Source organism: Heteronotia binoei, chromosome 2, assembly GCF_032191835.1.
Source record: "Heteronotia binoei isolate CCM8104 ecotype False Entrance Well chromosome 2, APGP_CSIRO_Hbin_v1, whole genome shotgun sequence".
NCBI lineage: Eukaryota > Metazoa > Chordata > Lepidosauria > Squamata > Gekkonidae > Heteronotia > Heteronotia binoei.
This window is the reverse complement of record NC_083224.1, coordinates 113,157,215-113,172,498: the sequence shown is the minus strand read 5'-3', so window position 1 is coordinate 113,172,498 and position 15,284 is coordinate 113,157,215. Positions and strand designations below refer to the sequence as shown.

The window sequence follows — 15,284 nt, the reverse complement described above, 5'->3', positions numbered from 1 at the left end:
CTAGCCTAATGTAACTCGATGGTGTCAAGCGCACGATTGGCTATAGAGCGGCGACTGCGCAGCTATAGTAACTGACGCGAAACCCGAAGTGCTCGGTGGGAAGGAACGATTTTTTCCCTTTCAACGCAAGACAGGGTTGGTATGGAAACAGTTTGAGCCATTCAGAAAGCATTCCCAAAACGGTTTGAAGCGAGATTAGTAATAAGATTATCAATCTTTTAACAGCTGCACGGTTGAGCGCAAATCAGCAGGCCTGAGCTTTTCCGAAAGGGACGGACGGACGGACGGATACAATAAGAACTGCATATGAAGCACAGCACCCCGTTTATAGCACCGTATTGTTTAAAACAACACATCAAGCATATACTTGTAGGTTTGTGTGTTTCTGGTACTGTGATGCTTTTCTTTGTAGTAAATATAAATGGTGCTTAATTTTTGTTCAGCTATTGAGTGTCTGCTTGTCACATAGCAGTTTCGCGTAGGGGCGTCCTGCCGGAAAAAAAACAAACAGGGATAGGGAGCATGATGTAACAACGAGTGTTCATTGCAAAATTCATTTTAAAGTATTATTGTGTATATCAGTTCAAATTGCTGGACTATCACACTATACATTTTTCATAATCGTTTCTGAAATACAATTACTAGTATAGACAGACAATAAATATTTTTAAAATGAATTTCTCAAAGCTCCCCAGTTTTGTTTAAAACTGGAAATCGATGTGTATAACAAAAGTTTTTGAGAAAGACTCAGCATGGGTTCTTTAAGGACCTGTTAAAGTTCTTTGAGGGGGTGAACAAACGTGGACAAAGGGGACCCAATAGATGTTGTTTACCTTGACTTCCAGAAAACTTTTGATAAAGTTCCTCATCAAAGGCTCCTTAGTAAGCTCAAGAGTCCTGGTGTAAAAGGACAAGTCCTCTTGTAGATCAAAAACTGGCTAATTAATAAGAAATAGAGAGTGAGTATAAATTGGCAATTTTCGCAGTGGAGGGTGGTAAGCAGTGGGGTGCTGCAGGGCTCAATGCTGGGCCTGATGCTTTTAAACTTGTTCATTAATGATTTGGAGTTGGGAGTAAGCAGTGAAGTGGCTAAGTTTGCAGATGACAATTGTTCAGGGTGGTGAGAACCAGAGAGGATTGTGAGGCATTCTAAAGGGATCTGTCGAGGCTGGGCAAGTGGGCATCAGCATGGCAAATGACCAAGTGCAAAGTAATGCACATTGGGGCCAAAAATCCTAACTATAAATACAAGTTGATGAGATGTGAACTGGCAGAGACTGACCAAGAGAGAGATCTTGGGGTCGTGGTAGATAACTCGTTGAAAATGTTGAGACAGTGTGCAACTGCAGTAAAAAAAAGACCAATGGCATGCTGGGAATTAGTAGGAAGGGAACTGAAAACAAATCAGCCAGTATCATAATGCCCTGTATAAATCAATGGTGTGGCCTCATTTGGAATACTGTGTACAATTCTGGTCACCACACCTCAAAAAAAGATATTATAGCATTGGAAAAAGTGCAGAAAAGGGCAACTAGAATGATTAAATGGTTGGAACACTTTCCCTACAAAGAATGGTGAAAACGATTGGGGCTCTTTAACTTGGAGAAATGTCAACTGAGGGGTGATATGATCAAGGTTTACAAGATTATGCATGGGATAGAGAAAGTAGAGAAAGAAGTACTTTTCTCCCTTTCTCGCAATACGAGAATTTGTGGACATTCAATGAAATTGCTGAGCAGTCAGGCTAGAACAAATAAAAGAAAGTACTTCTTCACCCAAAGGGCTGCAAGCATAGACAGCTTCAAGAGGAGATAGGATAAACATATGGAGCAGAGGTCCATCAGTGGCTATTAGCTACAGCATATTGTTGGAACTCTCTGTCTGGGGCAGTGATGCTCTGTATTCTTGGTGCTTGGGGGGGCACAGTGGGAGAGCTTCTAGTGTCGTGGCCGCACTGATGGCTGCTGGGTTTTTTGGCCACTGTTTGACCATAGTGTTGGACTGGATGGGCCATTGACGTGATCCAACATGACTTCTCTTATCTATTCTTGGGTTGTTTGGCTGTAATTTAGGAAACAGCTGTTGGTGAACGAATTTTTCCTTAATTACGCTCAGTGTCTGGCTTTTCCTTTAGAGGTGGAATTGGCTGCTAAGCAACTACATGAGAGAAAACTTAGCTATAGTGTATATTGGGAACAGAACTTAAAGACTCTGATAGATTCCACCTGATAAAGCTGCATGCGAAGTGCGAGAAGGTTATACAATCATTAAAGATTCTTTCATTTGCACCATTTGTCTTTTCATCTTTGCTAAGCAACTAAACAACATTCTCAGTAAATGGTGTGGCGACTCTTGATAAAGGACTGAGAAGAAAATGAAATCAACAAACTTTTGTCTTAGCACTGAAGGAACAGATGTTATTCTAGCAACATCAAGTGATGAAAAATACCCTCCAGAAAATATCATTGATGGGTAAGTATGGATCCTGAATTATTTTATTTATTTATTTATTTATTTATTTGGGATTTGTATCCCGCCCTTCCCACGAGTGGAACATAGAAGTGTTTGTTTTCACATCAACTTATGTTTGATAACATGTTATATGTAGGATGTCTTCCAAACTTAACAGTTCTTAACCTCTGTAAAACCATAAATTTCTTGCAAAATTCAACAATAATTAGAATTGTAGCTCTTACAACATAATGTCAGAGAGAATGAGCTGTGGTTGAGGAAGTCCCTAGTTCAAGTGTTACCTCTACTGTGATTATTTATTGTATGGCAGACTACTATGAACTCACAAGGGGCAACTTTAATTTCCTTGGCTCCATCCCTGAATCTGTAATAGTGGAACAATAAGGATGGGTTACATCATAATTGTTGTCATTATCTTATTGCAAATGTTAGTGAAGTATTTTGGGGGAAAATACTAAAATCTAAGTGTTAGTACTAATTTTAAAAATTGCTATGACTTTGAAAATAAGACTCATTGAAGAATAATTTTAACAGCAGTCCTGCTGCTTCTTCATGTGTTTCAAGAGTTCATGTACTATCAGTAATGCTTGCAACAGCCCTGTGATAGGCTGCTATTATTATTATTCCCAAGTAAGGGATGAGATGACGGTCACTAAGGCTGAAATAATAGCGGGTTGTCTAAAACCTTCAGTGAGAATGCTGCTTGTGCAGAATTTTTACTCATGTAGTGGATAACAGGCAGAATCAGTTATAGTTTGAATTCTTTCAAATACATTATCAAATAGATCTAAGTTTTTTATGGATGAATTTGAATTCTGAAATGTTCATGTTACAAATATATGCATGTGTATTAGAACCTGTCCTTTTCTCTCTCTTAAATAGACAGTCTGAAACATTTTGGACAACAACTGGGATGTTTCCACAGGAGTTTATTATTTATTTTCATAAATGTATCATTATAAGCAAGCTTACAATCCAGTGTTATTTAGGTAAGGTGTACTAGATAGTCAAGTTTTATTTTTTTAATTTATGAACAATATAGTCTAAATGTTACATAGTTCACATTGGTGGTTTTCAACCCATGAATTGGGACTCTCTGGTGCCCATTTGATTGGATATGTATGTCCCTATTGTTCAGCATTTGACTGGATATATGTTTCCTTACTGAACCAGTGAGCTTGTGTTAAGAACAAGCCATACCTCCTGATTCTCTTTGTGTGCACGTGGAAAAGAGCAGTAGGACAAGAAGTTGAGGGCACTCTCAGTCATATTCCTCCATACCTCTGATTTGTGTTTGTTTCTCATTATGGTACATTTCCTGGTACTTGGTTTATGTTACCTCGGTTTTCCTAATCTTCTACCAGCAGGCCATTGAATTTTCTTACATGCTATTAAGGGTAGGGGACAGACCCCCAGGAACTCCATTTCAGGGGCCATTTTAGGATACAGTGGGAGGGGAGGCCAGAAATCCCACTCTGTGTACTGAAATCTTTCTGGTGTATTTAAGCCAGTGTGTTCGATGCTTTGTAGGTTCAGGAACTGCAAAGGTTGACAACCACTTTTTTATATGAATAAAATGTTCTGTAATAATATATATTTTAATATTCAGAGATGAAAAACTGTTTCATGAGAATACATATATCTCATATATATATATATATATAAAGTAGGCTTTTATTTCCAGATTTTTAGCTAGCAGTTAATTTAGATCTGACTGATAACACTTGTAATCTTTTCTGAGCTGTTGTATACACTCATGAAAGATTAATTTTTATCAGCATATATCTCTTGGGGTTTTTTTTAACTTCATGGTGTGAAGTTCATTTCTTGTACACTGTGGTAAATTTCCATCTGTGAAAATATACCTACATTTTAAAAAGAACAATGAGCCTAGAGGTAGCAGATAGGAACTTTTGAAATATGCTTTTGGTTTTGAAAGCTACACAAAACACTAGTTGTAACACACACACTGTTGCCAATTAAGACAATGGTCAAAATACATAAACCAAACCATCAAGTTCCAATAAAATTCCACGCTTCCAAGGAATGTGTAAAGAATATTCAACACTCAGGACTAGTATGAATTCTCCAAATGTGGATAAAGTAGGTTCTCAATAGAATTTTGATAATTATACTTCCTGTTTTGATAAATATCTTTATCAAGAGATGCACATATAAGCAAACTTAAGCTTTTACACTGAGATTCTCAAAACTATGCATCAAGTTCCAAATATTTATTTTAATGCTTCTTGTTCTCTAAGGCTCCAGAGAAAAAGAAGCATTAAAATAAATATTTGCAACTTGATGCATAGTTTTGAGCCTCTGTAACGTTCACGACACAGTGGTATATTCTTTCTCCGGAGTAGAAAGCAGCAACTCTGTATCTTAGGACGTCTTGGTAACTTCAGGCTGCTCAGAGTTGAACTGAGCTCACTGTATCTTTGGGCCTAGCAACCAAAATGGTCGCACTGGTTCTAAGTAACTAGAATTATCTAGAGTCAGCCCAATCTGGAGTAATATTTATTTAGACAGAGGCTACTGCACTGTAAACCAAAGGGATTCTTGGGATTAAGGAAGAGAAGATACTTGTATCCAGATTCTGACATTATATGTACAGCACACTAGAAACATAGAGTTGGAAGGGGCCACACAGGCCATCTAGTCCAACCCCATGCTCAGTGCAGGATCAGCCTAGAGCATCCGTGACAAGTGTTGATTCAGCTGTTGCTTAAAGACTGCCATAGAGGGGAAATTCACCTCCTCCCTCAGTAGCTGATTCCACTGTTGAACAACTCTTACTGTAAAAAAGTTTTTCCTAATATTCAGCGGGTACCTTCCCACCCTTAATTTAAACCCATTATTGCAAATCCTCTCCTCCGCTGCCAACAGGAACAGCTCCTTGCCCTCCTCTAAGTGACAACCCTTCAAATACTTAGAGAGAGCAATCATGTCCCCCCCCTCAGACTGAACATTCCCAAGTCCTTCAGTCTTTCCTCATAGGGCTTGGTCTCCAAGCCCCAGATTATCCTTGTTGCTCTCCTCTGCACCTGCTCCATTCTGTCCACATCTTTCTTGAAGTGAGGCCTCCAGAACACACAATACTCCAGGTGCAGCCTGACCAATACAGTGTAAAGCAGAACTATGACATCTTACAATTTGGATGTTATGCCTCTGCTGATAACACCCCAAAATCTCATTAGCCATTTTTGTCATTGCATCACGCTAACTGCTTACATTTAACTTATAGTCCACCTATACCCCAAGATCTTGTTCATACACACTGCTACCCAGAAGGGCATTTTATTCCAAACACTTCAGTTAACATTCCCCACTGATTGTGCCCAAGCTCAGTCTAAGGCTTCTTTGTTGGACAGTGTGGCCCTGAGGATGAGACTTTTATATTTTAAAATATAAAAGGATGGGCCAGGCCCATCCTTTCAAATCCCCCCCTTCCAACTGTATGGCCCCTCCATTGGAGCGCCCCCAATTTGTCCCCTTTGCTGCCCGCCACTTTCAACAAGTAGCATTGCTGTTGGTCTTTTCACTTTTTTTCTCTCCCCTTCCCTAACACACCTTGCAGAGCAAAGGTGGGGGGAGAGTCAAGAGGTCTCTGTCTCTCTGATAGATGGACACATAAGAAAGGGGTGGGAGGAGAACAGCTGCTGTGACTGCCCAGGCGAGCGGGGTTAGTTTGTGGAACTCAAGGCAGCTTACAGTGCCGAGAGCCCTGGGCTGCCAAACTGGGTGTCCCTCTGGCCCCCCCAAATCAAAAACATCCTGCTATGGGCCCCACCAAACATGAAATCCTGGCTACAGCCCTTTAAATACATTTACATCATTATAGCATCCCTCATCCAGTATGTGTGTTCTTCATTTTTGTTAAAACCCCCAAAGGAAGTTTAGAATTAGGGTTTGTAGAATCTTTCGGGATCAAGTGCCGTGTTCTACTGGAGAAAGTTTTCCTTCCAGACGTTTCGTTCTCAGCTGCGGAGAACATCCTCAGTGGCGTTGCAGCCGGAGCAGGCGCTGAGACCTTCTTGGCTGCTGTGCTGTGCAGCCAAGAAGGTCTGAGCGCCTGCTCCGGCTGCAACGCCACTGAGGATGTTCTCCGCAGCTGAGAACGAAACGTCTGGAAGGAAAACTTTCTCCAGTAGAACACGGCACTTGATCCCGAAAGATTCTACAAACCCTAATGATGTTACCAGCCGTGAAAACCTGAATTCTTTGAAGTTTAGAATATTAAAGGACCAAAGGTTAAAGATATCAGAAGTTTACATGTTTATTACAAAAACATAAAAACCTTGTAGGGGCCCAAATGAAGCCTCATAAAAACATCAAAGTGACAAATGCATGTGAAAGATACATACATGACCTGATGCGTTTTGGCCTGCAGAGGCCTTGTTCAGAGGTCAAAATACAACAAAGTTCCAGTTATGCTTATAAATCAATAAAAAAATTAATGTAAGACCCAAAATGAAATGTTCCAATATGGAAATGAATGACACAATTTTTGGAAGACCACAAATGTATCTGGCCTTAGTTTAGGTCCTAAAGATAAAATCCCCTTATGAGCGCCAATGTAACGTCAGTATGTATCAGTCATTTTTGTTACCCAGATGTGAAACTCTGCACTTATTCTTGTTAATTGCATCTTGTTCACTTCCACCCATTTTTCCACCCACTTGTTGAGATCTCATTGAATTCTGTCTCTATCTTTGTCTTCTGTTGTGTTCACTGCTTCTTCCAATTTGGTGTTATCTGCAAATTTAATGAGTAGCCCCTCTAACACCCTCATCCAGATAATTTGATTAAAATCTTGAAAAATACCGGGCCCAAAACCAAACCCTGTATCACCCCACTGGACACCTCCCTCCATTCAGATGAAATGCCATTGACAACTACACTTTGAGTGCAGTTCTCCAACCAGTTCCCTATCCGCCTAACTATCCTAGAGTCCAGTCTACAATCCTCTAGTTTACCCATCAGAACATCATGGGGAACTGTGTCAAAAACTTTACTGAAATCTAGGTAAACGATGGGTGTTTTTACATTCAGTTTGATCCAGAGTTTTAGAGTCTTCAAATCGCCTGCCACTGTTCCGCTTTAATTATTTTCCTTTTACGTTTGTAGATTTGCTGCGCTTATCTTGCGTACCAAACTTCTATATTTCCTGCTGAAAGCATTTCAATTGGGGGGGGGGGTCTCTGATAGATAGATAGATAGATAGATAGATAGATAGATAGATAGATAGATAGATAAATTTATTGTCATTGTTCTCAAAAAAGAAAATGAGAGCAACGAAATGAGGTGCTCTTCCACAAACATGCCAACACATCAACACCCCAAAAAAAGGACATATACATAGACCATTTAAATGCATCTAAAAACAAATAACCATTCATAACCCTGCATTTAGCCTAACCACGGCACTTGGATAGAAGCTGCCCTTGAATCTATTTGTCTTAGCCTTCAACACTCTATATCGCCTACCTGACGGTAAGATCTCAAATAGCAAGTGGCCCAGATGTGAAGGGTCCCTTAAGATCATTTGTATCTTCCTTTTACATCCCATATTATACAGATCCACCAATAAGGGGAGGGAACATCCACAAATCTTCTGTGCTCTTACCATCACTCTTTGGAGCACCCTTCTCTCTGCTTCCGTGCAGCTCCCAAACCACACGCAGAGGCAATAAGATAAAATGCTCTCAATGGAACTACGATAAAAGGCAACCAGCAGACTCCCTGACAGTTGTTGTGATCTTAAGAGTCTTAAATAGTATAGTCGTTGCTGGGCCTTTTTCTCTAGAGCTAAAGTATTTGCCCCCCATGTTAGATCCTGTTTCATAGTAATTCCCAAAAACTTCCATTCTGTCACCTGTTCTACCATAACACCATCAATAAACAACGGCTGAATGTCCAGACTACTCTTCCTATAATCCACTATAATTTCCTTCGTCTTATTTACATTAAAAATAAGATTATTTACTTTACTCCGGAGGGACAACTGATGAACTTCCCTGCTATACGCAGACTCATCATTCTCAGAGATGAGCCCCACTAACGTTGTATCATCTGCATACTTAATGATTTTGTTACTCAGACTACTAGAAACACAATCAGACGTGTAAATAGTGAAAAGAAGTGGACTCAAGACACATCCCTGAGGAGTGCCAGTATTTAAGATCTTCACGGAAGAAGTATATCCGTCCATTTTAACCCTTTGCGAACGACCTGATAAAAAGTTCAAAATCCACTCACATATAGAGTCCGACAGCTTCAAATCCTTAAGCTTAAACAACAATCTATGGGGTGATATTGTATTAAAAGCAGAGCTGAAATCCACAAACAACATTCTAACATACGTCCCCCTTTTATCCAAATGCGATAAGGCAGTATAAAGGACAGTATTAACAGCATCCTCAGTAGATCTATTTTTCCTGTAAGCAAACTGATGTTCGTCAAAAGTAACAGGAAGGCAGGAAATAATATATTTTCGAACTAATTGCTCAAAACACTTCATTATCACAGAAGTCAAGGCCACTGGCCTATAGTCATTTAAAACTTTTGCTGGCATCCTCTTTGGTATTGGGACAATAAGAGAAGCCTTCAAACAAGTGGGAACAATAGATTGTGACAAAGAACGATTGAAAATCTCAGTCCACACTGAGGGCAGACGGAATACCAGTGCTTAGTTGAATGTATACAATTGCTTGGAAATGGTGTCAACACTGCAAAAACAATACAAATTTAAATTACAAGATGAGGCAAGCAATGATATGTAACAATTTCAAGTGCTGTCAGTTCTTATGCAAATTACTGCACCTTGTGGCTTTTGGAAGAGTCTTTTAAAACGCATGAAAACTTCTACAATACAAGTTTGAAATGCCTGTAGAGAAATGACCAGATCAAAACTAGTTTCGAGAAAAAGGTTGCTGCAGCAGTGCCAGAACTCATCTCACCTAAACAAATGTAGATGCTTCAGGCAGCAATGATGCAAAACAGTTGTGAGAACGTTAGGTAAAGTAAAAGGTGAGTTTCCAATGTGGTGACAGAGAGTCACAAACTGTCAGTGTAAAAACACCCAGTATCAACAGCATACCCTTGATCCACTAAATTCAGAGAGCCCTTGAATTCAGACACTTGTAACTCAAAAGTTACTAGTTTCATTAGAGCTGGCTGCACTATTTATATTCAAATGTGTGTGGGGGGGTTGAACCTCCAGAGTTGGGGGGAGGGATGTGAAAACCAAAATGCAAAAATATGATTTTTAAATGAGTGGGGGATCCACTGGTCAGAAAGTTTAGATGAAGCTACCTAGGGGTCTTCCTTTTAAAGCTCTCTAATCCGATACTTATTTTACCTTCCATGAACTCTGACAGTTGTCTCTTACAAGTGAATACAAGCTACGTTATCTTAGGTTACAGATTTTTTAAAAAGTTTATTGTGAGATTAGGAGAATTTGAAATGAGATTGATACATGATTTTTTTTTAAATATTGTTTAGTGCAAACGGTACGGATTGAAAAAAGCACATCTAAAGATCCAGTAGAGTTTGAACACTGCATTGAAAAAGGTGAGCATTCTTGGTAAAAGTAGCTGTGGTTGGATTATTGCAATCTGACGTACAAATCAATCCTTGGTACATTTATGTGGAAGTCAGTCACACAACTCAGTAGGACTTCTATGCAAGTGTACATAGGACTGGACTGTAAAACTGTAGTATTAGACTCAGAGTGGGCTTCATTCCTTTGAAGAGCCAGATCTAAAGCAGGGGTGACAAATGTTTGGCCAGTGGGTCAGATCCAGCCTTTCCAGGTCTTTAATCAGGCCTGCTTGGCTCTTTTCTTCCCTTTCTTCCTCCTGTCTTCACTCTTTGAAGCTTGAAGGCTGCTGAAATTCCCAGCTCCTTCTTCCTTGTTTTTGCAGGCTGAAGCAGGAAGCAATTCTGGGCTTACAAAGCTGCAAAGAAAATGCAGAATGGACTTTCTATTAAGGTCTCTGTGCCTAGATAGACTACTCTGGAAGTAGTCTATCTGGGCCCAGAGACCTTAACAGAAAATCCATTCTATGTTTTCCTTGCAGCTTTGTGCTGCAATGTATTTTAATGGAGTGGAACTCAGTTTCACTTTTCAACATTTATATGGCCATTTAGAAGCTGTTCCTTGCTGGATTTGTGTGACATTGCAAATAAAGTGTTGATGCTTTGAGCCAGCATGTCTCTGCTGAATGGAGCTTAGAACTGATGCTCACAGCCAAAGGGGGATATTACACTGAAGAGCTGTAGTAGATCTGAGGGCAAGGAGAGAAGCTTGCAATGACCAACCATTTCATGTTTTCCTAAATTCTCACAGTCCACGTAATTGCTGGGTAAGCAACAAAAAGTAACAATAAATGTTCAGATGTAAGCCCATGGTTATCATTGCTATACAGAAAGAGCAGAAAACAAGTGGTCACCACAAATTTGCAGGCTCCCTCAGGCATCCAAAAATCCAAATCTCAAGGTATAAACCAACAATCTTCCTTCCGGTCTGTGCAGATATCAACCAGAGGCATCAAGTTTCCTGTACACAGGAGCCAGAAAATCTGCCTTCTTCTGATTTGCCTGGCCAACCAGTCATGGTGCTAAGATTTATTATTTGTAATCTGCCTTTCTGACTGGGATACAAGACAAATTATAAGTAGAGTCGCGAAAGGAGCTGTATTTATGAGCCTGCTTTTTTACTGCACCTCTCCTGTACTTGCTCCACTTAGGTTTTGGCTTCTTACAGATGACAATCTAGGCTGTAAATCTAATTTGTTTCTGTAATCTGTAAATTTAATTTGGTGAGATCTTTTTACAACATAATGCATATTAATTTGTGGAATTTTAAATGTTTAGACCTGGAATATAAAGAAGGGGAGCTTCAAACAGAAGAATTTTCTGTGAGTGCATATCATTAGTGTTACTGTGACATATACAAGAACAGATGACTTTGAAAAACACCTTGAATTAGCCCAGTTAAAATGTCTGAAAGAGGTTTGGAAACATCCACAATAAAACTTGAAGAGATCATGAATATTATATACATCCAGAGCTTTTTTTTAGCAGGAACGCAGTTCTGGCTGGTTTTGCCAGGCCTCCAGCTCAAAAAAAAAGGGTCTCTGGCAGCAGGAAGGCACTAGGCAGCCACGTACTCCCAGATTGTATGTTCTGTCCTCTCTGCCACCTTCAGCCTCCAAAGGGCTTGCAAAGAGAGAGCAGTAGAGTTGCCCATGAGCACCCCCTCCTGGGAGAAGGTGGGCCTGCCACTGCCCATTCCGCCACACGTGGCTCTCTCTCTCTCTGGCCATGTTTGTGGGGGGGAGACAAGGTCTCTTATTGGTCTGTGTGAGAACACACATCCATGAAATGCAGCTAATGGCACTGTAGTGTTCTGTGTCAATATGCTGAAAGTAACCTTCTGAATGGGTGACATCACTTCTGGTGATAGCAGGGGTGTGTGGCCTAATATGCAAATGAGCTCTTGCTGTGCTTTTTGCACAAAAAAGCCCTGTATACATCTAATATTATATAGTCAGTGTCCAAAACCACCCTATGGGACTTAAATTATTAAGTTATTGTGGTAAATGTTATCAATGACTGCTAGAGGATTGTCCCCACTCACTGATCTTTTATGCATTTTGTACATTCATTCATGATTGTTGACAATCTCAACATTTTTGACATTTATTTGTAAAATATGTGTTTCTTGACCGTGGCTTTTCTGCATACTCAACTTGCTTTTGATTTCCTTGGTAGTCAGTCAAGCTTTGGAATTGGTTTGGGCACAATTCTTCCATACATCTTCCCTCTGCATTTTCACAGTTGTGGAGTCAGTTTATTTCCTTCCACGTGTGTCTTAAATAATCAGGATTTTGACGAGAAGGTGCTGTTATTGGTGGTATCATTGGTGGCATCACAGCACCCACACACACACCTTTCCATTTTTAGCATGCGCTTATATGGCTAAATGGATATCATGGCTGAATGTTAAAAATATTGAAGATAAACACAGAGATGAACAGAAAGAGCAGGGCGCTCTATTGACATGTGCAAGACTACTCAGGGGGTAGCATTCCTGGGGTGGGGGGCTGCAGTTGAATGTTTCTTATGCTGAGTGTTTAACACAAACTAAACAGGATCTGGCCAAAAGTCCCATTCATTTCTGTCCAAGTGTTAAGCACATGATAAAATGTGTCCTATTAAAATTATTTGAGATTTTAAATGCCTTGTTTGGGTTAGATTGATTTCTTCTTTTTATTTCTATGGCTATTAATATTTTTCTCTTTTTTTGACAGTTTCCTGAGTTCCAGGCTACCCACCTGAGATTCATCATTTTATCTGCCTTTGATACTTTCGTGTCAGTTCATAGGGTAATAGCAGAAGGAATAGCACAAGATATTTAAAACCAAGGTTGAAGTGCTGTAAATCAAAGTAGTAATATGGTATTGATTTTTTCCTGTTTCTTGTCTGATTTTCTGATTATTTAATACATTCATTCCATTAAATAATGTTTAGCAAAATGAATCTTCTGTATGATTTTGCTGTAGAATTGTTTCCTCAACCAGAAAGTTCTGACACAAAACATGCTTATATGAGTAAGTACAGCTGCAAGCATTTTTTTCACCATTGCCATTGGAACTCAGAAATGCTTAGGAAGAAGGGAGTTCAAGAGGGTGGGAGTTTCTTAAAAGTGAAATACTGAAAGCACAATCACAGACAATTCCTATGAGAAGAAAAATTGGAAGAAGCCAAGATGGCTCCATAAACAGCTCTCTAAGGACTTGAGAAATTAAAAAGACTCCTTTAGGAATTGGCAGGAACGCCTTATAACCAAGGATGAATATAAACAAATCACCAGTGCTTGTAGAGAAAAAGTTAGGAAAGCTAAAGCTCAGTATGAGCTTAGGCTGGCCTAAGATGCTAAAAACAACAAAAAAGGGTTCTTTTCTTACATTCAGAGTAAGAAAAAGAGCAAGGATACAGTAGGCACATTGCAAGGGCAGGAAAGTGAAATTGTAACAGGTAATGAAGAGAGGGCCAAACTGCTCAATTCCTACTTTTCCTCAGTCTTCTCTTCTGAGGGAAATGGTGTTCAACATGGCAAAAACAGAACATATAGTGAGGGTATGAAGTTCCAACCTAGGATCAGCATAGAGGTAGTATATAAACACCTAGTTTCTTTAAAAGAAACAAAGTCCTCAGGGCCAGATGAACTGCATCCAACGGTTCTAAAAGAGCTTGCGGATGTAATTTCTGAGCCTCTGGCTATTATTTTTGAGAATTCTTGGAGAACAGGAGAGGTGCTGAAAAATTGGAGATGTGTGAATGCTGTCCCCATCTTCAAGAAGGGGAAAAAGGAGGATGCGGGTAACTACTGACCTGCCAGCTTGACATCTATACTTGGAAAAGTTTTAGAACAAATCATCAAACAGTCCTGGAACATTTAGAAAGGATGTCTGTGATTACTAAGAGCCAGCATGGTTTTCTCAAGAACAAGTCATGTCAGACAAACCTGATCTCTTTTTTTGAGAAAGTGACTACCTTGCTGAATTAGGGAAATGCTGTAGACATAGTTTATCTTGATTTCAGTAAGGCTTTTGATAAGGTTCCACATACTGTCCTTGTTGACAAGTTGGTAGAATGTGGTTTGGATCCTGTTACCATTAGGTGGATCTGTAACTGGTTGACAGATCACACCCAAAGAGTGCTTGTGAATGGTTCCTCATCCTCTTTGAGAGGAGTGATAAGGATCTGTCCTGGGACCTGTTTTGTTCAACATCTTTATCAATGATTTGGATGAAGGAGTAGAGGGAATGCTTATTAAATCTGCAGATTATACTAAATTGGGAGGGGTTGCAAACACAGTAGAAGACAGAAACAGGATACAGGATGATCTTGACAGGCTAGAAAACTGGGCTAAAACCAATAAAATGAATTTTAACAGGGATAAATGTAAAGTTCTGCATTTAGGTAGGAAAAATCCAATGCATGGCTATAGGATGGGGGAGACTTGTCTTAGCAGTAGTATGTGTGAAAAGGATCTAGGGGTCTTAGTGGACCATACACTGAATATGAGTCAACAGTGTGATGTGGTGGCTAAAAAGGCAAATGCAATTTTGGGCTGTATCAACAGAAGTATAGTGTCCATATCACGTGAAGTGATGGTGTTACTTTGCTCTGGTAAGTCTTCCCCTGGAGTATTGTGTTCAGTTTTGGGTACCACTTTTTAAAAAGGATATAGACAAGCTGGAATGGATCCAGAGGAGGGTGACGAAGATAGTGAGGGGTCTGGAGACCAAGTCCTATGAAGAAAGAAGGAGCTGAGCATGTTTAGCTTGGAGAGAAGGCAGCTGAGTGGTGATATGATCACCATCTTCAAGTACTCATATAGAAGATAGTGTGGAATTGTTTTCTGTGGCCCCAGAGGGTAGGACCAGAACCTATGAACATATGAAACTGCCTTATACTGAATCAGACCCTCGGTCCATCAAAGTCAGTATTGTCTACTCAGCCCGGCAGCAGCTCTCTATGGTCTAAAGCTGAGGTTTTTCACACCTATTTGCCTGGACCCTTTTTATTTGGAGATGCCAGGGCTTGAATCTGGGACCTTCTGCTTACCAAGCAGATGCTCTACCACTGAGCCACCATCTCTCCCCAAGTTGAAATGAATGGGTTGAAATTAAATCAAAAGTGTTTTGGCTCAACATTAAGAAGGAAGTGGAACAGGCTTTCTCAGGAGGTGGTGGGCTCTCCTTCCTTGGAGGTTTCTAAACAGAGGCTAGATGGCC

At 40.0% G+C, this 15,284-nt stretch overlaps 1 protein-coding gene across 2 annotated transcripts; it reads left to right on the top strand.

Moving 5' to 3' along the window:
* Window positions 1-10: 10 nt before the first annotated feature.
* Window positions 11-13,016, top strand: IFT25 (intraflagellar transport 25). Of its 2 annotated transcripts, none has more exons than XM_060231857.1 (7): window positions 11-135; window positions 226-369; window positions 2,315-2,472; window positions 3,355-3,461; window positions 9,979-10,047; window positions 11,353-11,396; window positions 12,792-13,016. In XM_060231857.1, exons 3-7 carry the CDS (start codon window positions 2,375-2,377, stop codon window positions 12,897-12,899), a joined length of 426 nt encoding a protein of 141 aa, XP_060087840.1. In that variant the 5' UTR covers window positions 11-135; window positions 226-369; window positions 2,315-2,374; the 3' UTR covers window positions 12,900-13,016. The 2 variants fall into 2 exon arrangements, with proteins under 2 accessions (XP_060087840.1, XP_060087839.1); XM_060231856.1 differs by having other exon boundaries at window positions 13-139.
* Window positions 13,017-15,284: the final 2,268 nt, after the last annotated feature.

What these genes read in the sequence shown, in the direction of transcription:
- IFT25 (XM_060231857.1), top strand. Translation starts at nt 2,375, where the DNA reads ATGAAATCAACAAACTTTTGTCTTAGCACTGAAGGAACAGATGTTATT. An exon ending in TGAACACTGCATTGAAAAAG is followed by an intron (nt 10,048 to 11,352) that starts GTGAGCATTCTT and finishes TTAAATGTTTAG; the next exon opens with ACCTGGAATATAAAGAAGGG. An exon ending in TTCAAACAGAAGAATTTTCT is followed by an intron (nt 11,397 to 12,791) that starts GTGAGTGCATAT and finishes TTTTTTTGACAG; the next exon opens with TTTCCTGAGTTCCAGGCTAC.